The 27,947-nt window shown below is 49.6% G+C and overlaps 1 protein-coding gene across 13 annotated transcripts in view; it reads right to left on the reverse strand.

Moving 5' to 3' along the window:
• Positions 1-27,947, reverse strand: part of col23a1a (collagen type XXIII alpha 1 chain a) — a 120,766-nt gene that overhangs the window by 27,339 nt on the left and 65,480 nt on the right. For 12 of the 13 annotated variants that reach the window (XM_072717288.1, XM_072717280.1, XM_072717281.1 and 9 more), the window contains exon 1: positions 7,332-7,779. In XM_072717288.1, coding sequence (XP_072573389.1) covers positions 7,332-7,619 — 288 coding nt within the window. In that variant the 5' untranslated portion in view covers positions 7,620-7,779. Of the gene's footprint in view, positions 1-7,331; positions 7,780-7,905; positions 7,914-11,008; positions 11,054-27,947 lie in introns of those variants that run through there. The other variant, XM_072717289.1, reaches the window with a different exon arrangement.

The following is a 27,947-nucleotide window of genomic DNA, read 5'->3' on the forward strand; positions in this document are numbered from 1 at the left end:
GAGCGAAACCCAATACAAGACTAACAACAGGGACTCACCAGGTTTCGAAGTGACCCCTGGATCTGTTTCCCCTGTTTCCGTGTCAGTCTGGGACTCACTTCCCTTCTCATCTTACCTTACCGCCCACTATACATCCACTAAAGAAATTACTATGTTATTTTAGGACCTATCCAGCTCAACCACAAAGCTCTGTATCATTGCTCTATAAAATCCAATACATTAAATAAATACTACACCATCACCATAATCTCTGGATTCTTTTTTCCAAAGATTATTTTGAAAACTCCAGTGGCAAAGTCTAAGATGATCCCTACGGTAAAACCATTACCGTGAGGAACCAAAGGATCGCCTGGGGTTCATTTTCAAGCATCTGGCAGAGATTAGGCTCCCTGAACCGCAATGAATCCACTGGGGAGGTTGATGAATCTCCAGAAGGTCATGGCCTGGGGTCTTTCATCAGCGTGAGCAGGGTCTAGTATCTCTGCATCTGTGTGTCCATGATCCTAACAAGCTTGTCTGGTCCATCTCTCCTTCTTCTCGCCTACTCCCCGCCGTTCAGGAGTTGCCGGCCCCAGCGGATCAACTGACTAGCACAACTAAGAAAATCAGGATCCTTATAAATCCAGGCCTGCCGGGAGGGGGGTAATATGGGGCAATTTACGTGTGACAATCGCTACTTCAGAGTTTGTCTGAGCCAGCCTTGCTTACGAGGAGAACATGGCAGTTGGGAGGCTTTGGGTAATCCTTGGGTTTCTCTCCTCCTCCTGTTGATACCTTAGGATGATTCTTCTTCTCCATACACATCATCCAAACTGTTTTAAATTGCATGAAGATGGTCACTCTGTACTGTGACATGATTACGTTTCAAGGGCAGCTGTACATGCTTGGGGAAAACCGCATCATAAAAGGCGCTACATCAAAATAGACCAACTGGAAAGGGAGGAGGAGTCTAGAATGGTAAACAGTTTTTGTGAAGATTAGCCATTAACATCAAACAGCTGAACAAAACACCCTCACGCAGGCCCAGGGTGATTTCATTTAAGACCGTGTCAAAGACCATGACCAAGAAAACAAGCCCCAATTCCTTAAGCCAGTAACAGTGAGCGTAAGAAAGCCTCCTTCCTGCTCTGGGCTACATTTCCCAAAAGCTCCCATTAGTGACCTACATAGTAGGACCATTCAGTTGCATGGCTCCAGCTATGTAAGTTGCTAACGTTGTTAGCGACTACGCTTTTGGGAAACGTATCCCTCTGCAATGTTTTCTTCTCTGGTTCTGATCCTGAGCTCCGCTCCGCTCCGCTGCTGCACACTGCCCCCTCCCAACCCCGGCGACGCAGCCCCGCGGGACACTGAGAGAGATTAACTTCACAGCGGGGCAATGAATTGTTCCCCATTTTCAGTCACGCCAAAGGCGAATGCGATATTTATGACGTTCATTTCGTTTTTGAGGTCTTATTATCCTGCTTGTTTTAAGTGCTGAAATTTGGCTGTAATTTAAGATAAAAACGGCTGTCGCCGGCAGAAAGCAGACTATGCTGGGAGGGGATATATAGTAATCATCCCCTTTAATCACTTTAATTGACCTTAATTAAAATCGTGCTGTCCAAAACCAATGCTAATGATGGCCACTAAAGGATACAAAGCTTGTTTGCCAAATTTCACACATCTTAATCACAGTTCTGCCTTTCTTGAGGGGAAAGGGGCTATTTCAAGGGTGTGGATGACACCCCCCCCCCATACTACTAAGCAAAAGAGCCCCGACAAAATCCAGACTGGAGTACAGCCCCACCTGAACAAATACTGCTAATCTCATGCCACTTCAGAGCACAAGACCAGCAGGGATAAAATCAGGGAGAGCCGATAAACGAAATGCAGTCCATTACTGCTAAGGTCTAATCTGCTAAAACGACATTTAAGAAGTGTGCACTTTTAAATACAAACGTCTGTTAACAGAGTGCATTAAACACACACTGAGAACACTGGTTCGCCTATGTGTTACCAATGTCCATTTATCTTCAAGGGCCTAAATTAGTTTTGCCATTGCGTGACTGACCCATAAATTGCTCGAGCATCTTGGTCCTTAGAATTGATGACGGCCCTGGGAACATCTGTCAGAGACAAGAGGAAGAGAACGGATCTCCACAGACATCCATGTATCCTCCACCGATCCCTAGTCTCCAACCATCTCCAACCCTCTCCGACCATCTTCCTGGTTGACTCCAAAGGGGAGATGGGAAACGATGAAACCACATCTGGATTCAATGGCCACAGGATCCTTCAACTTTCACAGACTTTATTTTAATCTGCTTTCACTCACTCGAACAGTTGTTTCACGGGGTCTGTCTGAGTGGGTAATACAAGGAAATCATCTGTCATATATGTCGCCGTCTCCCTGAGAGGCCTTTTTTTGATGCTAGGTACGATCTACTCAGAGAGGCAGTACAAAGCATTCCAGCGTCTTGCCCACAAACGGTCAAAATCATTGTCATGTCAAGCTTGTCTTTTTTTGATCTGTCAGCTTACATTGGCCTGCCCGTACCAAAGGTCTGTTAAAAGCCCTTCTCTAAAGGCCGGCCTCCTAGATGTTTCATTAATTCACAATCCCAACGATGTCAATCTGGGCTTAAACCTCTTGCTATTCTTTATTCTTGTCCTTTAAAGAAATTCTTCTCTTTCCAACTGGATCTTCTTCTCAATGAGGGCAGTTCATTTCGATAGTTGAATACTTTTCTTTGTCATTATTTATTTGACTCTGATGTGCTGGTACCGTTCAGTGAGCCTCGTGTCTCTGAAGTAGACAAGCAGTGCTTCCCCACCTTTTGGAGATGGCAGGTCCCCAGGGTCTCACTGCTCATTTTAAAGCTTCCCATAAATGCGGCCAAAGATCCGGTCCATGGACAGGCCCCAGAGTGATCCCAAGGCTGAAGACACCTGAGCCACAGATGTTCAGCTCAACAGAAGAAGAACAAAGAGAATCACCTTTAGGCCCGTGATCAATACCAGCATACATGCTCCCCTCAAGATGCCAGGTCTGGTGGTCACAACTCTGCTGATTCCAACAGGCGCGCCATTAGTACCCACTGGTAGCTTATAACCCCGCCCACTTTGCACTGGTCCACTCCCCATGGCAGATTTGACCACAGGGCCTTTAGATGTGACCACAAACAGGGACCCGTGGGGATTGAGAGCTGTTCCTGGTCTGTGAGTCGGACACCCGGCCTGAGGCCCCTAGGTGGGTTGCCACGACGGGGGTGGGGGGGGGGCACCGCCACAGCCTGCACCCATTATGAGCCCTGTGTTACTTCAGCCACTTGGAAATGGGACTGCGTGCATTCTGTCTGTTTATTCATCTTGGGGGTTCTGTTAAAGGTTGCATTTCGATTGTTTAAAAGTGAGAATGCGCTTGGACAAAAATCCGGCCTGCTGAGGGTGATTAATGACTCTCGCGAGCGACGCGGGTAAGTAAAGCGTAAACACTGTGGCATTAATTACATATTTATCAAGCTGCGCAATAGTGGATATAAAGTCCTAATGGATGCAAACACGGGAGCCGCCTGTCTAACACCTGAGGATCTCGCGCTCTTGGCCCTCGGCCTCCACGTCGACCAGGTCAGGTCTGGGTTTACGTGCAACGTTACAAATTTGGCCTTCAGCAGGGGTTAGTTTCTCCTTCACACTCAATGCTGGAAGCTCGTCCGTATGGCAGTGTCTGTGTCATTGGTGTGTCTCAGTTTGTGACACTCACACCTTCAGCATTCAGAGGTTCAAATCCCACTCCTGCTGTCTAGCTGAGTATTCATGTTCTCCCCAAGTTGTGTTGGGTTTCTGCCTCAGTCCAAAGACATTGGTTTCTAATGACTTTTTAAGATAAGCAGTTGGATGATGGATGTGTAATTTATATATCCGTAAATGTCAGAGACACATTTACAGTTTGCTATTTTGTACTAATGACTTGTTCAGCAATCATTCTGTCAGACGTGCCTTTAGAATATTAAAGCTTCTTTCTCTGAGTAGTTCATTGATTAGTTTTCATCAGCAATGATGTTTTGCCTTTTGTGGGCCTTCGCAGGCCAGTCACCCAAATCTGTGCCTGGGACAGGATAGAAGCTGAACCCCGAGCGTGGCAGATGAAATGAGGGTGGTTCACACCTTCCACGCTGCCTTCTTCCTCCGTTCGGCTGACTGAGTGATGAGAGAAGCATCGGTGACAGTGATGCATTTTTAGACGTCAGGATAGGGGGAACGACTGCTGCAATGGGGGTGTGTGACAGCAAGCTGCTTTAACATTGAAAAATGGTTCCGGAACTTGGAACCCGCCCCCTATTCTACAATCACCACACCAGAAGCAATTTGTCATGTCCTAATGGAGCCAGACCTGTAAACTGATCCAGATTGTTCAATTGTTATGGGATTTGCGGCTCCCAATACTAATACCCGCTAATTACTTTATTCATTGCTAATGGCTGATTCTGGAATGGCTCACGACTTGGTTTAACTGGTATTTCTCTTAGTTTTGAGCATAAAATAATGGTTCCCAGAAAACGCATCTGGAGTCTTCAGTAAAAATGGATCCCTCAACAACAGAGCCTTGCGGGGTTTTTAGAATGATCGGAAAAACCCACGACATCTTTGGAAGCGACATGGAAGATGCAGATAGATGGACGGGCTCTAAGTATGGTCTGTGCATCTGGGACTGTAGTTAGACCGGGGCAGAGGATCTGAGCCAACTATTGGAAAGAAAATGTTTAGCTGGGTTTGTAAGATGTGGGGAATTTTTGACACCATCTAGATATTCTGTCGCAGCCACCTGAAACATGCCCACACAAAAGCAGTGGTCACCAGAGCGGGGACTGGAGCAGCTTCCACATTGTTCTTTCAGACAGAACTTGCAAGTTGGCTGAATCTAATAAGACACCTTCTGATTAACCCATTACACACGGTGCTAGCTTCAAACCTTCAAAAGTGCTTAGATATTTAACTTCCACGGAGATAAACATTCAGCGGCTGCTTCATTAGTTACGCCTAGCTATTGCTTCTCCATTCAGAACCGCTTCTCCATTCAGAGAGGCCTTTTTGCACACCACTGTAGTATTGCACTGTTTGCACGACTAGCCGTCCTGTTAGCTTTAGCCACAAAAATGGCAGTGATTGAATGTTTCTGGCCATCACTCCATGCTCTGTAAACGCTACACACTGCAGTGTGTGAAATTCCCAGAGGGCAGCTGCTGCTGTGATCCTGAATCCACCGTGTCTGACACTGACAATCACACCATACTCAAAATCACTTAGATCAGACATCTAAGCTGCTCTAATGCTTATTTGGACAGTAAGCGAGCCTCTTACCCTCTCTGTGTGCCGCATGTATTCAGCTGCAGCCGCACGGGTGTCTGACGGAGTGGCACGCCGTTTGCATTAGTAAGCAGGTGTGCATAATAAACTGGCTAAAGAGCAACTACAAAGCAGTGAGGAAATGTGTCGCCATCAGCCACTCTCTCTCGAACACATACACAGAATTACGCAGAATCACACGTGGCAGCGATTAACAGCAGGCTTTTTCGGTCACAAAGACTGGAAGGCCGGCTAACGCCATTTGACATCACTTTGTATATATCCCAGTGTTAGGATCACAGCAGAGCTCTGTGATAATAATATCAGACATATCCATAACCTTAAATAGTGAGTTGCACAAATAGCCATTTTCTACACGATCCCTTGGGAAACCAAGTGGCTGACAATCATTTTCAATAAGTGGACAGTAAAATTACCAAATCAAATCTATCCAGTACTGTAATAATATAATAACATGTATAGCATTGCAATAACTATAGCATTTTGCTATGTTAAAAAAAAAACATTGCATCATTGCCTAAGCTTTAAATAGATGTAGGCATAATTGTTACATCCAGTGTGCAATAAAATTTACATCGGAGTGATACATCACATCCGGTGGGTACTAAAATAAGTATATGCTCAGTGTGTGGCAAAATAAATGTGAGAGTGATATATCCGGTGTACGGTAAAAGTGAATGTGAGAGTGATATATCCAGTGTACGGTGAAATGAAAACGGGAGTGATATATCCAATATGTTCATAGTAGGACTGATATGAAATCAGTCTGTAAAGACCTTCCCTCTCAGGAAAGCCTAGAGCTGCAGCTTTGAATAACAGCTGGTACGCATCCAATACTGCACTCGACAAATGTACGGCTTTTTAGCTCTGTTAGTCATGCTACATAATTGGCATCTGAAATCAGCCCACGCGTAAGTCTCCGATACGTGTTTGCGGCGTGGAAAGTGCGCGAGGCAGGTGCGGTTGCGGCGCGAGAGCTCGTCCTGCGCCTATGCCTCGCGCTGGGAACAGAAAGCAAGGCTTTAATGATAGTAATGATAGAAAGAAACGTGTCAAAACGTGTAGCGAAGAGTTAATTTCTGGGAAGCTGGTTACGATAGCTGTAACTTTCATTGCTAAAGTGACCACAGACCACACACTGTGGAAAACAGGGAAACAGACCGCAGCTTGACGCTTATCCCACGAAGAAAGCACGTGGAGCGCTTATCTACAGCCACCAGAGGGCGCCAATTGGCTGCTCAAAGACTGATCGTCAGGACCGCTGATATTCATGGTAAATTTTGGCTGGAGTAATTGCTAGCAATGGCACACATTTCGCATAAATAAACATTGTTATGATAATATGATATGTATTAAACATTATCAAAATGTAACATTAATTATTGAAAGAAAACTGCATGAAAAACACATTAGATTTTTTTTTTACAATTCTTCCTGCCAAATGAAGAGGCAAAGAAGTGAGCAATAAATTTTTATCAGTAGAGATACAGGAAATCAGACAAAACAGGGTTAACAGTCAAGAAGAAATGCAATGAGAGGGCAGCCGTGAGTCTGTGGGGAGGGGGAGGGGCTCCTTCAGCATGCAGAGCTGCTCCCAGGCCCTCAACAACAACCTGAAATATTTACAGGGCGGCCTGGGCTTGGGTGTCCACCTGCTGCCCCGCTGGTGATCTGTACCATCAGAGTGAAGATAACACGCAAGGCCGTTCCTATTTATATACACCAATGCAGGGGGTGTGTGTGTGTGTGTGTGTGTGTGTGTGTGCGTGGGTGTGCGCATGTGTGACAGATAAAACCACAGGTGACAGAAAGAAGGAACAGGCTGATTTGACAGGGAAGGCCAACATAAACACCGTAAAGGGCTATAGGTAGCGAGCAGACAGCACTCAGAATGAGCACTGGGAGGAAGCGGTGCCCCCCCCCCCCCCTGCAGGAGAGGGAAAGACTGGAAAAAAAGAGGAGAAGTTCAGGGCGACATTTACCGGGTAACCGTCTCGTCCAGGCACGCCCTGTTGGGGATGGAGAAAGGAGCACAGCAAGGCAATGTTAGGACCGGTGGCAGCAGCGGTGCCCCTCCCCTGGCCCCCCCAGCAGGTGCCGGGCGCAGTCAGGCTCCGCCCTCGGGTCAAGTTACCCGGCGCGGTCGGTGGGCTATAATGACCGCATTGCTGCCCAGTGCCGCATGCCACAGGTGAAGCATTAGGCACGAGCAGAGATGGCAGAGCTTTGGCGTCAGGCCTCTGGGGATTTTCCCACAAGCTCTCCCCCATTCCCCTCTGAAGGCATTTTCTAGTAAAACTAAATAATTGGCTTAGTAAATGTGAAATGACTGCACAGTGACTAGTACCTATATTTTCAGCCTATTGGTATGTTATTCTACATCTGAAACCATTCATGCACACAAAAATAAGCATGCATGCACACACATTATTGGGTTCCCACAGTCTTACCTGACTATAGAGGCATCCGAGAACAATCCACATTAAACCACATCAGATTGACAGAGCCCCCCCCCACAATAGAATCACAAAAGGCAGCGATGATGGATGTACTTACCGGAGGACCTGAAACACATACAAAAAGGAAAGCAAACACAGATCAGTTTAAGGTGCTTTCATTGACATATTACTACAGCTTAAAACATTGGCATGTTTTTTGTGTGGAATTACTCTGAAGACACATTGCATTAAATTGCCTTATTACTTTTAATGCCATTTGCCGCATAAAAGTTGCAAAACAGTCTTTGCAGCAAGTCCACATGGGTGATTTTGATTATATTCAAAGAAATGCTTGCTGAAACATTTGTTTTAATCGCAGAAAATTATTGTCAGCACAAGTTCTCAACAGTTTCACGACAAAAAGGCTGGTGTTAATCACTGGCTTTGGAATCAAGTGGAATTTACGGGGAACGTGACAAACACTTGTGTTTTGGGGCAAGACAATACAACAAAACAGTTTAATTCGCACTGGATTGAAGTGTGGGGCAACCGTTAAGATTCTGATGCACCACAGACATTGTGTCTAGGGAAATGGGCTCGCTTTTCGCCCCGGGAAAGTTCCAGACTGTAGGTTGTCTGCTTGCAGGACTCATAGCTCTGTAGGTCCCAAGAAAGGCTCTTGCTGGCAATTCAGGACAGTGTCCTTTAGCTCACACCAGGCCGAAGCTCACAAACAAGGCAGGCAGTAACAACGACATTGAACCAAATCAAAGGTCTAAACCGAACATATTGGGCTTTATTGAAACCAGACAGAGCCAATGGTCTGGTCCCCTGCTTTCGGAAACAAAACAAAGTTCAACTCATTTACTTTTTCTCTGAGCAGCTGTTGAGTTATCCTAACTCATCTTTGCTTACAGACCATTTTAACCCACCTCCAGGTCTAACGTGCCGGCCAGGAAAAGGGCAGACAGGTTTGTTTTATCATGGCTCTGCATTGATAGTTTACGGACGATTATGCGCGGCTGATGCCTGCAGGAAAATGAAAGCGTTCAGCTGTATTATCATCTATGGGTTTCCTTGCTGCCGTGGAGACGGACGCCGGCTCAGGCCACTGGGGGGGGGGGGGGGGGGGGGCTTTTCCATCCGCGTCTGAGGAACGGGATGAAAGGAGCAGTTTTACGGCCTGGACTCGGCGGACTCAGGACACGGTCCCCGGCTCGTTTAACGATCGCAAGAGTCATAAATAAAGGACAAGGCCACTTATTTAGTGTGGGATGACAGCCCCCACTGAGCAGCGGTGTGCGTCTGTCACGCTTTTGGCACGGGGCTCTCCTCCGAGCAACAGGAACTTGCTGCAGAGCTCAGCAGGGGCTGGGCACCACCTGTTTAGGACAACGACTGTCCATGCTGGTCGGGGGCTGGGAGACAAGAGCCCGGTGGATTCCCAATGAATCTGTAAATAGGGTGGGGCAGGGGCTGGCGCTGGCCCACTGTGCCGGACGTGGGCGTGGTGAATACAGACCTCCAGTGGGCTGACTGGCAGCGGATGCCAATCTGGCAAACACGCTGGCTTTGAGACTGGCGTGGAAGCCAAACAGGAGTGGGTGATTTAAAGATGTAACGGTCGCGTTCGCTCTCGAGTTAGGCTGGACGGCGGCCATCTGCTTACGAGAGGGCGCGTTAGCCGGCTTCACGAGGATAAGCTCATGATTTATCACCCTGAACCAGGTCCAAGGTTCCCATCAGCGCGCCTCTGCTTTCTGCTCCGCTGCTGTAAGTGGCGTTTATTTAAACAGGATTTTTTTTTTGTTTGAATGGAGGAGGATTTTGGAGCTGCGGGGCTCGTGTGTGGCACTTGGGGGGGGGGGGGCAGCTTGGTGGGGAGCTGTCTTAATGACATGGCAGTGTGTGGCTAGTGCAAGCACTGCACACTGCAATGCATGTGGCATGACGGTGGATTATGCCTGTGGGCGTCTAGACACTGGTTATCCCAGCATGCCCTCCTCTGAAGAGCAGGGCCTACACAGAAGACAGCGGGACCTCCTCAGTATGCCAACCCACTCGTGCCGGGTGGCTCCAGCATCTGACTGGATCCAGAGTAAGACTGGGCCGGCACACGACCACCACAGGCGCCCCCTACTGGACACTACAACACTGCCTCTTAATAACTTTCATTACTGAAAAGGTGTTCCATGAAGGGCAAATATTAGGCAAAATGGGAGTAAGGGATGTGACTCGTGTTTGAGTCAAAGTGCCCTGAAGCGGAATGAAACAACGCTAACTCACCAGTGCAATTACTTTCCCTTTAAAAGACCGATTCCAGGAATCGTTCTCTATTAAAAGGGCCCAGTGTACAGACACAACACAAGCAGGGGCTTACAAATGACCCATAAACTGTGCCCGCAGATGGATAAGTACCTAACACACATGAGACCGAAGAGGAAAAAACAGAGCTAAACAAAACAAGAGCGACATGTGATTTCTGAGAAATTAGCATGCAGAGTAACGCCCCCCCCGCCCCCCTGCCCCGCCCCCCTCACATTCTTTTGGCATGTTAAACTGCCCTCTCTCTCTCACTCTCTCTCTGTATCCTCCCTCTCTCCCTCTCCTCCTCCCCTCATCTCACTTTGTCCTTCTCTCTCTCCCTTCCCACTTTTCATTCTTTCCCTCGATTTTCCTTTCTTTCCCATTCTCTTTGCCACTCTCTCTATCTTTCTCTCCATCTTTCCCCCTTTTATCCCGGTATCTCTCCTTCTTTTCCCTACTTTTCTGTGTGTTGCTCTTGCCCCCTCTTTGCCTCCCCAAGTCTGTCTCCCTCTCTCTCTCCATCTGTCTCACTGTCCATCTCTCTCCCGTTCCGTCTGTCTATCACCCTTCCCTATCCCTCTATCTCTCTCTACATCTCTCCCCTTTTCTGTCTGTCTCTCTCCCTTGCCCCGCTCTATCCCTCTCTCTCTCCCTCTGTCTCACTGTCCATCTCTCCCCTTTTCTGTCTGTCTTTCCCTCACCTCTCTCCCTCTCTCTCTCTCTCTCTCCTCTCCCCATCTCCATGGTTCACGTTCAGGTACCGTCACGCTCAGAGCAGATACTAGTGCACAGGCCGCCTGCAGGATCGCTTAGCAAGCGGCCGGCTGCTCATCCTGCACATCCTGCCTCATGGAGCGGAAAGCAGCAGCGCTGGAGACCAACAGGAGAGATTTAAGGCGGAAGGAGGGACTCACCGGGATCGCCTCGTCTTCCCATCCTGCCACGTTTTCCTGGAGGACCTGCAAGGAAAAAGTCCAATTACTGAGCCATTCTCAGCAGAGAGCCGCCATGTCATTTCCTGGGGACGCAGGGACACCGGCACAGAATGGGCCGCCCCCCGGGCCAGCTGGGGGGGAAGGGGGGGGGCAGGCTTCAGAGCCTGACACAGCAGCCAGATCATTATCCCCGGAGGCCAGCATCTTGCCTGGTTACGTTTGACTTATTCTGGCACCTCCCTGGTTGGAAAAAGGAGAGCTGAGGATCTCGCTTCAGTGGCACAGTGGAATGACCCGGGGCGTCCTCTGCCTCGGAGCACGATATACGTCGAGGGATCTGCTCTAAAAAGCGTGCAGTGCTGCTGGGCAATAGAGCATGTCAGCAGGATTGATGGGGTGTCTCTGCACAGGCCTAACATCCCCCTGCCTCTCTGCCCACTGAAACTCCACAACTCCTAATCATCCTTGAGATTAGAAAGCCCTCCCTGCAATTTTTACAGCCAGTTTTACTGCAAGCTCTGCATGGTGCATCCAGCATGTCTGTGACCCCCAGTAACCACGTCCTCGCCCCAGCACCCCCAAACCCAGCTGGTCTTTGCCCCCAAACTCATTGCCTAGAACTATAAAACAAGGGGGCAATATGCCCCAGAAATGCTTCCGCATTCATGAATGGAACTACTTAGTATTAAACTATACCTTGTAGGGAGCCCATTAGAATGAAAACCAGATATGAGTTTGCTTGCTTCACCTCCCCCCCCCCCCCCCCACTGTGTCCCCCAGAACCTAATGGCAGACGCAGATATTAATAGGTTGGGCTTCTCAGCACTTTCTGTGCCAAACATTAAACAGCGTCGCCGCAGGTTCTGGGCATGTGCCGGCTCGGCTCTGGTGTCGCCGCAGGTTCTGGGCATGTGCCGGCTCGGCTCTGGAGTCGCCGCCGGTTCCGGGCATGTGCCGGCTCGGCTCTGGAGTCGCCGCGGGTTCCGGGCACGATCCACCTGTCCCCTTCCTCTCACCTCTGGCCTTGTCTGATTCTCTACCATCCCTGGTTATCTTTAACCCATCTATTCTTTTTCTTCCTCAAACCACTAAATAATCACCAACAGGCTTAACCCCTTGTCATGCCCTTGTAATGTCTGATGAGCTTGTACCATCTCCCTGGGCTATATAACATATCCAAAAGTCTGAGATATGGCAGCATGTTTCAAAGGCTGAGTTTTCGCTGCTCCATAATTACCAATAGAGGGCAGCCATTTCACAATCACCACGTCTGCAAAGAAGGCAGGGAGTCACATGGGAGCGGCACCCAGCTCTGCGCAGATGTGTGTGCGTGAGTGCGTGCCTGTTTGCGCATGAATGTCAGCTAGGGCGGCCTGGGGGGGGGGGTTAGCCTGCTTTAGGCTCCACTAGCTTCATGAATTTTTATTTTTTTGAGAAACTTCTTATCTAGCCCTTAAAATGAACACCAAAGAAATCTTTTATATCTTAAATGTTGTAAATTGCAGTAACAGTACACTGAAGAGAAGCCTTGGTAGCTTTTGTAAAAGTCTGGTCCCTTGATCTTTTCTCACTGCCTGGGAGAAACAAACAAACACGAGAAATGACATCATAGCTCTCACATCAGGTCTGCTCTGGTGCACCTCACCTTTGATTAATCAGCCTTGTTTAACCATAAAAGGCACTGGGTTTTGTTATACAGCAGGCGGGACCCCGCAGTGGAGGACAGGACCGCTCTCGGAGCTCACATGATTCCAATGATCGTCCTGTGAGCTCAGAGGGGCATTCTGGGAACTGCCCGAGCAGCTGGCTGGACCACAGCCCCAGACTCTGCATCCAGACGGGGTACCTGCCCTTGCCCCCACGGGCCGTGTTGAAGGACATCATCAGCCCTTCGCCATGTGCAACTGAACGTGTGTCTCTGCCCTGAGCCTGTGATTAGCCTGTCGGTGTTCCTGCAGACCACGGGACCGAGCGGGACTACAGCCGGCCTCGACACGCAGCCCTCAGACCCCACTCTGACCTCCACACTGCAGGCGACCCTCTCAGATCTACTCTGCAGGGCCACTGGGACATGTGCAAGTCTGCGTCTGATCCTGGGTGCCAAATACGGAAGAAAAGCTAATGGAGTCTCTGAAGTTCCCCCTTAAAGACACTAATGCCCTAGTATCCTTATCATAAGCCAACTTGATTTCTGATTGGGTCGCCGTGCTCTGCTCAGTGTCTGATAGGCTGCTGCCTTCTAGACGCTCCTCCCTGCGTGAGAAAGCCTCCCTTCGCCATGCCCATGATGTGTGACGACGTGCCCCCCCACCATATTATTCTGGGAACTGGCCTTGCAGATGAGTGGGCGGAGAAACGGCCGTTTTTTGACCAGGCGCTGGAAACCACAAGGTCCTGGTTCTGTCCGGAGACCGGCCCGCTGAGACAGACAAGGTGGGCCAAACGATATGTGTGCCACCCCACCCCGCTGATGAGCGGACAGCAAGAACCACACAGACTCCCATGCAGGGTGACCGCAGTGTGACCCGAGCCGGTCAGTGCTGGCAAGACATGGACCTGCAGTGAGAACCACCCCACCTGAGGGATTTGAGGTGGGGGGGCTAAATCCCAACAGAGAGCCGTTTCTAAGCGGCAGCTGTCAGCCAGCAAAGTGAACGGAAACAAAGGTGATGGAGAAATGGCGTTATTAAGAATAGTAGCCCAAAGGGTCGTGGCAGGACCAGTGATTTATTGCTGTCTGAAGTAGCCAAGACTCCTGCTTTCGCAGGGATGGATCACTGGGAGAAAGTGACAGAAAGTGCTAAGCACATCGACGTAAATCCTGCATTTTATAAACTATTTCTGAAATTGGAATGTTCCCAGCTGCTCGTCCCAGAACTTGGGGCCACGTCCTTGTTTGTACATCAACACCAATAAAAGATCCAGAGGACTTCAACACCATCGGTCCAGCTGACAGCTATGCGCTGTGGACCGTAACCAAAAACCTGGGTCTTTCCGAGCCCTCGTCCATGGCAGTAACAGAGCGCATCTGTGCTTCACTGTTTCCTTTGAGAATCCTTTTCCTTCACTTTTCCGGAACCTTCTCCTCCTCCCCCGGTGTCCATATTTTACGCCCACACTCTTTCTCTGTCACCACTGTGCTCAAGCTGCGGTTGGTGTTCCAATCCCTGTTAAAATCTCACTATTCCACAGAAAAGGGGGTGTTCTTCTAAAGCTGACGGGCAGAAGATCAAGGCAGCGAATGTACGAAGTGTTGGCATGCAGAGAGGTTTCTCCTGTGCCAGAGGGAACGGACCTGGCACTCCTGGTTCATCTGGTCCCACAGTCCGGTGGCCTCCCTCTGCTGGTGTAGCTCAGTGTTACAGACTCCTGCACCATAGTATGGGCAGATTGTCTTTACCACAGTATTTTTGCATCCGGTTTAATTATTATCATTTAATTACTTAATATCAACCAGGCCATCCTTCTGTAACAGCCCTTAGAGAGCTGCATGCTGCAGCCACTCCAGAACACCAACCACGCCTGATAACACTGTGCGGATGCCAGAGGTAAAGTTCTGCATGCCATTATTTGGTACATGTACTGATATAGGCCAGGAGAACAGTGCATCCCGAGGGAAGCTGAAGTGAGAAAGGTGGTGCGTGAGAGAGGCAGGCCGAGGGTGTGCGAGGCAGGTGGTGCGTGAGAGAGGCAGGCCGGGGGTGTGCGAGGCAGGTGGTGCGTGAGAGAGGCAGGCCGAGGGTGTGCGAGGCAGGTGGTGCGTGAGAGAGGCAGGCCGGGGGTGTGCGAGGCAGGTGGTGCGTGAGAGAGGCAGGCCGAGGGTGTGCGAGGCAGGTGGTGCGTGAGAGAGGCAGGCCGAGGGTGTGCGAGGCAGGTGGTGCGTGAGAGAGGCAGGCCGGGGGTGTGCGAGGCAGGTGGTGCGTGAGAGAGGCAGGCCGAGGGTGTGCGAGGCAGGTGGTGCGTGAGAGAGGCAGGCCGAGGGTGTGCGAGGCAGGTGGTGCGTGAGAGAGGCAGGCCGAGGGTATGCGAGGCAGGTGGTGCGTGAGAGAGGCAGGCCGAGGGTAAGTGAGGCAGGCAGCGCATAGGTGAGGCAGACCAATATAGCACGAGGTAGGCGGCATGTGGGTGAGGCGTGCTAATGATGCCTGTAAATGAGGCTTCATTTCCTGAGTTGGCTGCATGTGGTCAGTGATTCATCACAGCACGAATATCATGTTCGGACCTTAATGATGACCTGATGTGAACATGAATTGGAAAGGAGTAACACTCACAGATGCAGCTGTTAGTGCCACTGCTCCAGGATGGACCGATGCAGACGTTTAACACAACCAGCCGCTGAACTACATGTGACTCCCTCCTCTGCCTGGAGGAGCTCTCAGTGCAAAATGGGGCTGCATGCTGGATTCTGGTAGATAAATAAGGTGCTGGGTAACATGTGGCCAGGATCACAGCCCCCTCCCCCCCGCCTTAATGGGGTGTGGGCATGCAGAGAACAGGAAACAAGGGCATGGGGGTGATCCTCCAGTCCTTGGTTGGGGGACAGAAGAGAGAGGATTGGGCATGGTGGGACAGATGGGGTGGGTAGTATGGGATGGGACAGGGCGGGCTGGGACGTGATGGTGTTGGATGGGATGAGACAGGACAGGATGGGACAAAGTGGGATGGGACAGGGTGGGGTGGGATGGGATAAGATGAGGTGGGATGGGACAGGGTGGGATGGGATAGGATGGGATGGGATGGGACAGGGTGGGGTGGGATGGGATAAGATGAGGTGGGATAGGACAGGGTGGGATGGGATAGGATGGGATGGGATGGGACAGGGTGGGGTGGGATGGGATAAGATGAGGTGGGATGGGATAGGATGGGATGGGATGGGACAGGGTGGGGTGAGATGAGGCAGGACAGGGCGGGGTGGGGCAGGATGGGGCGGGGTGGGTTGCCTTGGCAGTCAGGAACCCTGGCAGCTGGAGGCTCTGCTAATGGATGGTAGTGCCTGGGCACCCCTGACCTGACGCCGCGTGCCCCTGGGACCCAGACCCACCTTCTAGCGTGTCTCCATCACCCTCCTTGACACAGCTACTGTGACACTTTCCCAAACAAAAAAAAGCTCTAGAGAAGAAAGACCCTTAAACTGCAGTAATAAGTGGTAAACTGAAGCATTGCTTTGTTTTTTTTTCCCCAACAACTGTTTGCAATAAGTGTCTCAGCGAATGCGGTATAACGTGAGATACCCAGTGTGCCGACCGCAGAATGAAAGCCTCTTCCTTTCCCCCCACAAAAATTAATATTACCCTTACAAAAGAAAACACAGGGATCGTTCAGCACCCACTTTCATTGCATTCCATGTTTTTCACTTCAGAGTTTGCAGTGAAAGCTGCCTTCATCTCTGTCGCCAAGCTCGCGCCAGCGGGGGGGCTCTGGTCAGCTGGCTTTAAATAGCAAAGACCCCCCCCCCCCTTCTTAGTTTGTGTGTAATTCCGCAGGCACCCTGAGGGGCTACGTGTTGATGTTTATGAGGAACATGGCTCCCCTTCCTCTGAAGCTCTTCCTTGACGTGAGCGCCACCTCTGGCCTTCGCTTTGCACGCCGCCGCCAAGCCCTGAGCTGTATGCATAGGAGGTGCAGCGGAGTCCATGTCTTCAGGCTCCACTGACAGCAAACACCTCCTTCAGGCTCCACTGACAGCAAACACCTCCTCGTCTGTAATTTGTAATCAGTCTCAGGGTCCTGCCTTTTATGAAGGGAATACTGAAAATGACATGCCTTCTTCATTCAAACGTTATCGTTCACATCTGCAGGGTTGAAGGTTTGCATGTCCCCTCCTTGTTTTGCCTTGTTCTGAGTGCCCCCTTATTCTTCTACAGTCCAAGTGAGTGTGGTTTATAAATGCCCCCCTCTCTAAACTGCCCATACTTTATGTGTGAGTGTGCCCTGTGATGGACTGGTATCCCGGCCAGCGTGCCCCCTGCCTTGTGCCCTGTGATGGCCTGGCATCCCGGCCAGCGTGCCCCCTGCCTTGTGCCCTGTGATGGCCTGGCATCCTGCCAGCGTGCCCCCTGCCTTGTGCCCTGTGATGGACTGGTATCCCGGCCAGCATGCCCCCTGCCTTGTGCCCTGTGATGGACTGGTATCCCGGCCAGGGTGCCCCCTGCCTCGTGCCCTGTGATGGACTGGTATCCCGGCCAGGGTGCCCCCTGCCTCGTGCCCTGTGATGGACTGGTATCCCGGCCAGGGTGCCCCCTGCCTTGTGCCCTGTGATGGACTGGTATCCCGGCCAGGGTGCCCCCTGCCTTGTGCCCTGTGATGGCCTGGCATCCCGGCCAGGGTGCCCCCTGCCTCGTGCCCTGTGATGGACTGGTATCCCGGCCAGGGTGCCCCCTGCCTTGTGCCCTGTGATGGCCTGACATCCCGGCCAGCGTGCCCCCTGCCTCGTGCCTCAGGCTTCCTGGCATTGGCTCCTGGCACTGTAGCCCTACACTGAATGAACGGTTCATTTCCAGGTTTTAATGGACATTCCTCACAAGACTCATTCCTCATTTTCCACTGTGCCACAACTCAACAAGATATTCGGGAACAACAAAAAACATCAAGACAAGATGGAAATGGGATTATAACTGCAAATCCTCATGTTGTGGTTTTTAGTCCTGGTTATCAAGAAAACTTAATAATGACTGGAATGAAAAGCATACCATCATATCAATGCCATCAGCAATTTACTAATAATTCTAATAGCAATACTAATAATTGTGACCATCCATAGCATACAGATGACAGTGGCTGAAAGAGAATTGCAGACGGATCCTGCCACCCCACCCAGCATGGCTTAGCATCACATCCAGAAGGGTCACATGCTCTGGCCAAACACAAAGCCAGCTGTCTCAATTAAATGCCTCTTTCTGCTTCTTTGCTGAGTCACTCATCTCAGTTTAATAAGCGTTTGACATAAACATTTGCAACCAAGATAACCATCGGCCCAGATAACATTACCATTACTTAAGAGGAGAAACCCCCCCAAAAGCACGCCACCTACTGGCTGGGAGGCCTCACAGTCAGCCCAAGACTGACAGGCATGCATCAGGGGAATCGTGGGACCACCCAGTCCTGAAGCACATTTTAGGGCTGCTAAATATCAAACAGCTAAACACTGAGGCTAAGATAACTCACCCAGCCCTTCAGGGAATGGCAATGCATTTAAGAAAAATTACACGTCAATATTCATTATAGAATTGATGTTATTTCACTGCGGTCGTACAAGTACGGATTTTTTTCTGCTAATAGAGAGAGTGTGTAATGAGGCAAGAAAAAGCTATAAATTACCACAATGTCCACTGACTTAGGGTAAAATCCCGACCAGACACATGATTAGAGATGCTGTAAGAAATCTAAAGTTTTTAAACACCAAAGAACGGTTTCTGGTCAGCAGTGAGTGCAGCCAAAGTAAAGAAATTAACTAAGAAATTAAATTAATTAATTAAAGTAAACAAAAATCCACGAGGAAATTGTTGGCCTTTTTGTAATTAACATCCATTCCTATGCATGGACAGGACACAGTGGTGCATGTTTATGTAATGCAATGCTGGGATCCATTCCTCTACAGATCTACATAGTGGATGTAATCATGCCTATCATCATGGCATCACATGTGATGATGCAGAATGCCTTTTTTCCAGCAGTAATGTGCCTGTCTCCCGTTACTAGGTGAGCAGCCACAGGGAGACCCAGTCTGACCCGCATGTGACATGGAGAACCCCTTCACACTAATGTGTTCCAGGAGTCCAAACCTAGACCCCACCCACCTTCCAGCTATACATGCAGCTTGTGAGCGAGGGCGAGTTTGGCCCCAGTGCAGTCACTCTTCTGCGTGCACGGCTGTTAAATCGCTCTTGCGTGTATCACGCAGCTTCCTGCACCCTCAGCTAAATCACATCGCAGGACTAATGTAGGCTAAGCGGCTTGTCGGTAACTCAAGTCTCTTCACTGCCAGGAAAAAAGCCCAAACTAGCACTGTTTCTCCCTGTTTTCCTATTGGCACATTTATGCCCCACAGAAATACACCAGATTACTGTTATAACCCTACAATTACCAAGTATATGCATGCTGTAAGAAACAATAGGGAAAATTCAAAACAATAGAGAAAAATCAATGGGTCTGACAGCACAGCTGAAAGCCATGACTGCTTTTGCTCTGTAGCGTTTAGCTGTGTTAGCCAGGCACCGAAAGCGATGTTCATTGACACTCCCCGGCCCCCACGAGGCAGATCCATCACGCCAGACACAAGGCTGGGTGGTGGCTGACGTTCCAGCAGCCATCCATCAGGAACAATAGCCAGGCTGTGCCCCCCCAGCTCCGGGCCATGCTGGAGGGGCTTGGTGTGTGAAAGCAGGCCCATATGTGTGCCTCATTATCGCTCCATACATGTGAACGGCGTGTAGCGGGTTTGTGACCGTCCTCTGGGAGCTACGAGTGCCATTATTCAGGGAAAAGCAAGATGGCGGAGAGAGAGAGAGAGAGAGAGAGAGAGAGAGCATTTGATTCAGATCAGAACCCCACTTCACTGTTCTGCTAGACTGCAGAAAGCGAAGGTCTTCTCTCATATTGGGCCGGAATGAGAGCATTGGGGAATTGAATGTGTGCAAATACACAACTGATACATCTGATTATGTCTTGTACTAAAGAGAATATGTATTTATTCTAATTAAGAAACAGCAAATTGGGATATTTGACGATCTTTCAACGTAAAGTTTAAACCTTGAGATTGGAGTGAATGCTTAAGCACACAATGTGTGGACATCGCTGTCATTAGGGACGGCCGTCGGACGTGCCCCCACCCTGCCATGCCTCAGAGGTACCTATTGACATTACCTCGAGGGGTCGGGACCCTCCCAGGACCTGTAAACGCCAGAAGCATCAGAGCATGCGCGAGAGCGCCGCCGCCTTGCCGTCCTCAGAGCCGCCCCAGCGCCCTTCGGTCTCCCACCGCCCTGCAGGCCGTCCAAGCCACCCCCAGCCCCCCCTGACCAGCTATGGCTTCTGCTTGTTCTTACTGTTCCTTAACCTCCCTACTCCCAGGGGAATTTAGATTTTGTAACTCCGGGAGGAACTTCAAGGTTGCGTGCCGGAGTTGATGACGCTAAGGAAGCTGCCTCCCAGAGGAGTGTGCAGGCCAGAGAGACAGCGGAGACTGGGGTGCGGGGTGGGGGGGGGGTGCCATGGGTGGTCCACTGCATTCCGCAGATTCATATGGAGTGAAACCGGCGATATAAAACACATCACATCACGCCAAGCTACTGTGCATTAGCGACGCTACATGAGCCGATTTATTTGGAGTAGCGATCGCCAACTAGGGTCTTGAGACAGGACGGTGCCATTGGGGGGAGGAGTCTGCCCCATCACCTCCTGACACATGGTGTAACAGCTAGTTTTAATTTGCCATTGATGGGATGACATCACCCCTTAGCACGTCCATCGGCATTGAGGAGAGAGAGAAGGACTCACTGTCTATACTCACAGGAATCCTAACCGTCAGTCATACTGAGGAGTGTAGGTCAGTTTGATCAGTGAATAAAGGTGCCACGTGAAACGCAGCCCCATGTATGCACTGCTGTGGGTGGGGCAAACACCACAAGAAGCATTACAATAGTCATACGGGACTAAGGCCCAAAAGAGACAAACATCAATGACTTATTACAACTGGTATCTATCAATAGGCTGCAGCATCTCTGACATTATATGTACTGTGTGTATTTATCAACAGAGACAACTCTGACATAAAGGCACAGACGATCGTTAATCCCAAGATGTGGCACATGAAGGATGCAGAGTTTCAACCATGTGACCCAGGGGAATGATGGGAAATGCAGTTCCCGTTTGGCGCATTCACCGTGGTGTTAATGCCTCCCTATCAGGCTGCAGTCGGGCTGGTGCAAGAATCTGCCACCTCCACCACACCCCTGCCCCATTGCTCAGAAACATGCAATTGCCATTTGCACTTTCCCTTCTCTGAATTTCATGTTTCTGAATCCACCAAGGTTGAGCAGCTGTTCCCAGCTTCAGGACTTCCCTCTGAGAAAGACTGTGAGGCAGAGGGAGCTAGAGGAGGACAGGAAAGAGTGACCTGTGATCTTCCTTCACACGCTGTCATGCATTTCTATATTTGCAAAGGTACCGACAGCCCTGAGAAGGGCCTTGCTGTTTACGAGGTTTTTTTAATGGACAAGCATGTAGGAGGTATTGTGTCCGGGGAATGGTGGGGGCTTCTACCCTCAGGGCCCCTGGGGAACTGTCACAGACTCGCTCCTCTCAGAACAGGTGGCTGGGTGAGTGTGGGTTGAGTTTCAAGGACGGCCATCCAACGTAGGATCATCTAGGCTTCATGTTTCAAACAGGCCCGACCCGGAGCAAGTAAACGAGAAGACTGACACCGCGGGCGTGATCCGCCAGCCAGGGCGCGTGTATAACCAGGCTGACTCATTCCTCATCAGCTGATATTTTCTGTCTAGGGTCTTTTTAGTTGCCATGGATACGACCGTCTTCACAGGCCAAGGGCTGCGATAACAACAGATGATCATTTTGACCTTTTGAGGGGAAACCAAGGTAGGCTTGAATCATATATATGGGAAACCGCTGAGATCACTCTCTGTGAAGAACTTCCTCTATCAGTGGGGCTGCCAAAAATGTTTGTCCAATAAATAGAAAGACTATGAACGGATTCTCTAACTCTGCAAAGCACTAATTGGGTTTGAGCTGCTTTTCTATAAATAAACAGTTGCAGCCCAGGATTTTTATTCACAAGTGCATATTTTTTTTTGTCAAAGAAAGCGTGTGTGGAAGACAGAGAGTTAGACAGCTGGGGAAGGTCAGATAGCCATTCTGTCACGATAAGGATAAGCAACACCATCTCCATCACAGCAGGGGACCATGCCAGACAGACCATCTCCACTCGCGCTCAACCATCGCTGGAGCACGTCTTGCACGCCCCCCCCCCCACCCCCCAGCAGGCACTGTTCCCCACACGCCTCCATCTCACCCCAACCCCAGTCCCAACTCCACCATTGTCTCTATCTCATCCTCTTTTGTGAACCAAATGTCACTTGGCTGAAGTCCTGCTTTCCGGCTGTGTTTGGCTTCACTTGACTGTAAGGCTCGACTTTAAGGCACTCCATGCCTGCCCCCCCATCTTCTCTGCTCCCCGCACAGAATCCGGTCCCTGAAGCCCGATGCAACTCTGCAGCCTTTTCGGAGCGATTGCCGGTGCAAACACAGAGGCTGCCAAGGATATAGAAGGCCAAAGGTTGTTAATTAGGTTGCGTGCTGTCGCTCTACACCCCAAGTGGTCCAGCCATGACCAGGAGAGGCAGAGCTCTCTGCTGATGAAGGGCCGGAAATTGGCTGGCCTGAAAATGATTTATTTTCATCTGTGAAGCCCAGGAGAGCATGTTTCAGGCCCTCATGCTGCTTGTGCGTGTTAAGGCCACAGGACTGCTTGTGCGTGTTAAGGCCACAGGACTGCTTGTGCGTGTTAAGGCACAGGACTGCTTGTGCGTGTTAAGGCCACAGGACTGCTTGTGCGTGTTAAGGCCACAGGACTTCTTGTGCGTGTTAAGGCCACAGGACTGCTTGTGCGTGTTAAGGCCACAAGACTGCTTGTGCGTGTTAAGGCCACAGTACTGCTTGTGTGTGTTAAGGCCACAGGATTAATAAAGCATTACAGCATCTTCTATCAACAGTCATAAGGCATTATAGTGTTCATTATAATACTTCATATGCTCCAGTGAACCTCTCAACTAAAATGCACTATACTGTAGGTGCCTTCATAATGCATTATAATGGTCAGTATAAGAATTAATAAAGCATCTTCTATTGACAGTATTTATTGTGGTATCTATAGTGCATTACATATGAGAGATTCATAAAGCATTCATAATGAATAATAATCATGGCTTTAACTGCTAATAAGGCCTTTTTATAAATATTTTTAGCCATGTTTATAGTGTTTTATGAAGGCATTATAATGCATTGTCAATGTCTTCACAGATTCTTATAGACATAGACAGCGTTACCAAAATTGGTTTCTAGATGATCTGAACTGTTCCAAGAGCCTTTCTGACACTGCAGTGTCAAACAGAGCCAGTGGCTCACATTTACGCCCCCGTGCTGGACGTTACACCAGCTAATTAGTCTGACAGCAGGCGATAAGAAGCTCCCCAAAGCCGGCGGCCCCCTTTCTGTGAAGATGCTTCATGCGAATCCTCTAAGCACAGCAAGGCAGCATCACATTTTGGAAGTAGATGGAAAATAAACAGTAGGAACATGGCAGCTGGTGTCCGCATTTCTGCATGTGGTGCGTCACCAGGTGACCTGCATATTAAAAAGCCCCCTCACCACATGTACCTTCCAAAGAGCTTTTTTTGGTATCTAAAGAACAGAACAAGAATGCAGAGTAACGGCATAGGACCCAGGTGAGAGACATGCAGAGATGTTCAGGTGCAAATAGCCCACCACACTGTGCAGATAGCCCGCCGCACTGTGCAGATAGCCCACTACACTGTGCAGATAGCCCGCCGCACTGTGCAGATAGCCCACCACACAGCTAGCCAGTGCTAATCCACTGCCTTCCCCAAGCTATGTGTTACTGACAGCCCACATGTTACTCATCAACATCTAACCTGTCTAAGCGGGTACATTCCACCCCCCTTTTAGCACCTGCGTGACGGTTCCGCCTTCAAAGGCCGGTCAAAGTGTGGAGAGCAGCTTTGTACGAGCAGAAGTGGGATCACTTTGCTGGGTGGGTAATTGGCTGTTAAGCGGTGAAACCCTTCCCATACCTCCCTCTCCCTAAGTGCTCGTCTCTGACGTTAAGCCCCTGGATGTCCGTACTGATGCACATCAGTGACCAGCTTCTGTTGACCTAGCAGGATTGGGGGGGGGGGGGAGGATCACCATATGTCTGGGTGGGTGAGCCAGCTGACCCCTCCCTAGTTTGCAGTGATTCATTCCACCTGTTCCTCATTCTCCATGTCTCTTTATATTAGGCTATGTTGCTTTTTTAATCCTCATCCGGGTCTGAAAGTCTGTGAGACTAAATCCTCATCACTGCAAGTCATTTCTTTTCCCTCCACCCCATTTGCATGTCTTTTTTCATGCAACCCCCCATCCTCCATTTCTCATGCACCCCTAAAAGGAAAAGCCAAGAGCTCCGCATGCCGTCCAGCCTTCCGAGAGCCGTCCAGCCCTACGTACAAATCCCCTTTCCTGTAAACCCGAGATGGGGGCAGAAGTTTAGACAATGGAGTGAGTGCGTTGGTGCGACTATCCTATTCCTAGGCTGGAGGAGCCCCATGGCTTCTTCTTTGACTTGCGGTAGCCTGGCCAGGTGGTGCTCCTGCAGGGACCCTCAGAGCAGCCTAACACCCCACACATGGGCCACAGATACGAAGGGTTGAGCATGCGGACCTTCTGCGGAAATCCTACGGAGACTTAAAAAATACCAAGTTTCGGCTACGCATGTTTTTTGATAGCCTTTTGGTTACAAAGGCAGTTTCTTATCACGCTACGCAGGTACTGATTACTTTTCTGAAAAAAAAACTATCGTTTGATCCACTGAAACTATGAACACCTGCTAACAGAAACAAGATGTCCCCCATTTCACCACACGAGCCAGCCGACACCTTGATTACACAAACACTTCCCTGCCAAATTGTTCTCATAAATCTCATTTATTATCATAATTATACATCTCTTTGTACTGCTGACTTTTACCAGACAGCTTTGCTACTGGGACAGCAAACTTCACACTCGCTTTGACCTTACGCTCATGAGGGGTCGTTACATGCTGCGAGACCTTCCTTGCGTGACCTTCTGAGGCCGCAGCCAAAACCCCCTTGTAGGTGTCTTCTGCCCCACATGCACACCTGCTAACCTCTGGCTTGAACCCAGAGCAGAATACTCACAGCATTATGTCCTCATGCTGCATCTCCCTGCCCTACATCTGAAGCACCAGCTGCCATACTAACTCATCTTAGCACACTTCACTGTCTGCCAGATCTTCCTGAATGAGACATGGCACCAGCTCTGATGTAAAAGAGAAGCCCAGTGACAGACACATGCACAGTTGGAGGAGACCTTGGTCGTCATGCTCACGATTTAGAGACACAGTCAGAGATACACTGGTGACTCAGACGAAGGTGGGGAGAAGAAAATAAAAGCCCAGATGACCCTTCTGAAAGAATGCATGACTTGGAAGTGGCACAGTCTCATTGGGAAGTTAGGGTGGGGTATGGATGAGTTATGGGAATGCCATCTCGGCACAGTGGAATGCCATCTCGGCACGTGGGAATGCCATCTTGGCACGTGGGAATGCCATCTAGGCACAGTGGAATGCCATCTAGGCACAGTGGAATGCCATCTCGGCACGTGGGAATGCCATCTCGGCACAGTGGAATGCCATCTCGGCACGTGGGAATGCCATCTTGGCACGTGGGAATGCCATCTAGGCACAGTGGAATGCCATCTAGGCACAGTGGAATGCCATCTAGGCACGTGGGAATGCCATCTCGGCACGTGGGAATGCCATCTCGGCACGTGGGAATGCCATCTAGGCACGTGGGAATGCCATCTCGGCACGGTGGAATGCCATCTCGGCACAGTGGAATGGCATCTCGGCACGTGGGAATGCCATCTAGGCACATGGGAATGCCATCTCGGCACGTGGGAATGCCATCTAGGCACGTGGGAATGCCATCTAGGCACGTGGGAATGCCATCTCGGCACACTGCCCTTTCAAGGCCTGACCTAAGCCAGTGAGGGAAACTGGCTATCACACTCAGCAGTAGTTATGTTAAAACACGCTTGTCAGCTCTCCTCCTCGCCCCCCTGCCTCCTCTGAAGCTAACCACAGTTAGCTTGCCCCAAATGTAGCTCCTATTTCAGACAAATAGCCCCCCGTCTGTTCCATAGATAGTAAAGTAGGTCATTCTGGAAAAGGCCCTGTGTTTTTTTTCCGTTTAGTAAGACAAAGATGACAATAACAGAAGTACAGTTTCACTCAGGCAAATCTGTGGTGGTCATCGTCCAAATCGGGAAGCACTGGTGCTGTTTGCCATGTTCACAGTGCTATCGCGTGACCGCTTGGGGTGCGTGTTGCAGAGCCAGAGCCTGGCCTGCACCACGCGTGTGAGGCGACGATGATCCAGCACATGGTCTGCACACACGCTGAGCAGCTGTGAGCTGCAAACAGCTGGATGCAGAGGGAATGGCCGCTGGACCAGGCCGGCAACCGCGGGTCGGAAATGCGCATCTGGCTCTCCGCAGGACGAGAAGGGCGAAGCGTTGTGCTCGGAGCTGGTCACTAAAACTGCGAGCAGGGCTGCATGAATAAACAGAGCACGCTGGCTGTTACATGCCATACCTTCAGCTCACTATAGTATACCAGATACTTTCTTATACAATTTGACCACAGATGGGAGGATCTGAATGCAAAACAAAGGAGAGACTAACTGCAGAAATGACAGGCATCTGCCTTCATTTCATTATGCACAGGCCGTGCCCAGCAGTTTTGGGCATTTTAGGTCCAGTAACTGCAAATTAAGACCAAAATTTTGTTTCAGCCAACAAGTACAGTATAAACAGTCACAGTCACAGTGTACTTACATGGATGGTAGAAACAAAATCTTGGTTTGGATTTGTACTTTCTGGACCTGACATGCCCAACACTGTTACCCAGCTTCAACCATGCCATCGATAGAGACATGTGCTTCATTCCTTTTGATCATACAGGCCAGGCTTCCCCAATTCCGGTCCTGGGGGCCGGTCTGCAACACAGTTTGCTCAACCACACATTCTAAACCTGGCAATTAGCTGATTAAGATGTGTTTGAGCAGGGAAATGCGCAAATTGTGTTACAGAGTGGCCCTCTTGGACCGGAATGGGGAACCCTGATATAGATTCACTCATTTAATACCTAAAATTGGTTCCCTCCACTATTTCAAGCGTTTTAACCATGTCAGAGACATTTTCACAGTCCATGGAGTTTGGTCTGTTCACCGTCTTCCAAAACCTGTATGACAACAGCCCTGAAACTTTCCAGACCCTCATAAAATACAAAACAGAAAGCCAACCATGACTGACCGTGACATGATGACATGCTATAATAACAGTATCAATGGTCGCTCCGCTACTTTTTCTCTCTTTTAAGGAAATGATTGCAGGCGTTTCCAGCCAAACTCTAAGTATTTTCGCTGGTGTTATATGAGATTGCAGTAAATAAGGAAATGAAATGCCTGATGCAGGACGTAAACAGAGTACAGACGAACACTCAAACTGCAGTACAGACTTAGGGAAATTAATACAAATATTATTCTAACTTGGTCTGCTTTTGGATTCTGTTTAAGCTCTGAGTTGGCCAGGAGGTGGTTTTAGGAATATTTTGCAGGCATCAAAAGAGTTTTTGACCTAGAGTGTTATTTAATAATTAATACGAATTGAAATAAAAATTCAAATGAATTTTTTAGGTTTCTTTTCAATATCATATTACAGAATCGTGCATGAGTTTGCCTGTCCGGATGGTTGTGTTTCCATAGAGTGCTGCCCACAGCACAGCCTGTCATCAGACGATTCGGACCTGTTCCTTGGCTTTGATTTGACCCACAGTGCTGAGCGGGCACCTTGCCCCTTTGGGGTCGGGTGACAGTGACAGCAAAGCCTGTCCTGTGGTTGACAAATGAGGGGCAACCGATGAAGGAAGGTTGTCTGGCTCTGGCGACCACGCGTCTACGGAACCCTCCAGCTGCGACATCACTGGGACAGAAGGTGGAAGTTGTAAACATGTAAATCCTATACACAAAGAGCCATACACATACCCCAACTGAACCCTAACCCCCACCCAGCCCAAAACCTTATCCATAAGTAACCAAACAAAATA

Source organism: Paramormyrops kingsleyae, chromosome 10 (assembly GCF_048594095.1).
Source record: "Paramormyrops kingsleyae isolate MSU_618 chromosome 10, PKINGS_0.4, whole genome shotgun sequence".
Lineage (NCBI taxonomy): Eukaryota > Metazoa > Chordata > Actinopteri > Osteoglossiformes > Mormyridae > Paramormyrops > Paramormyrops kingsleyae.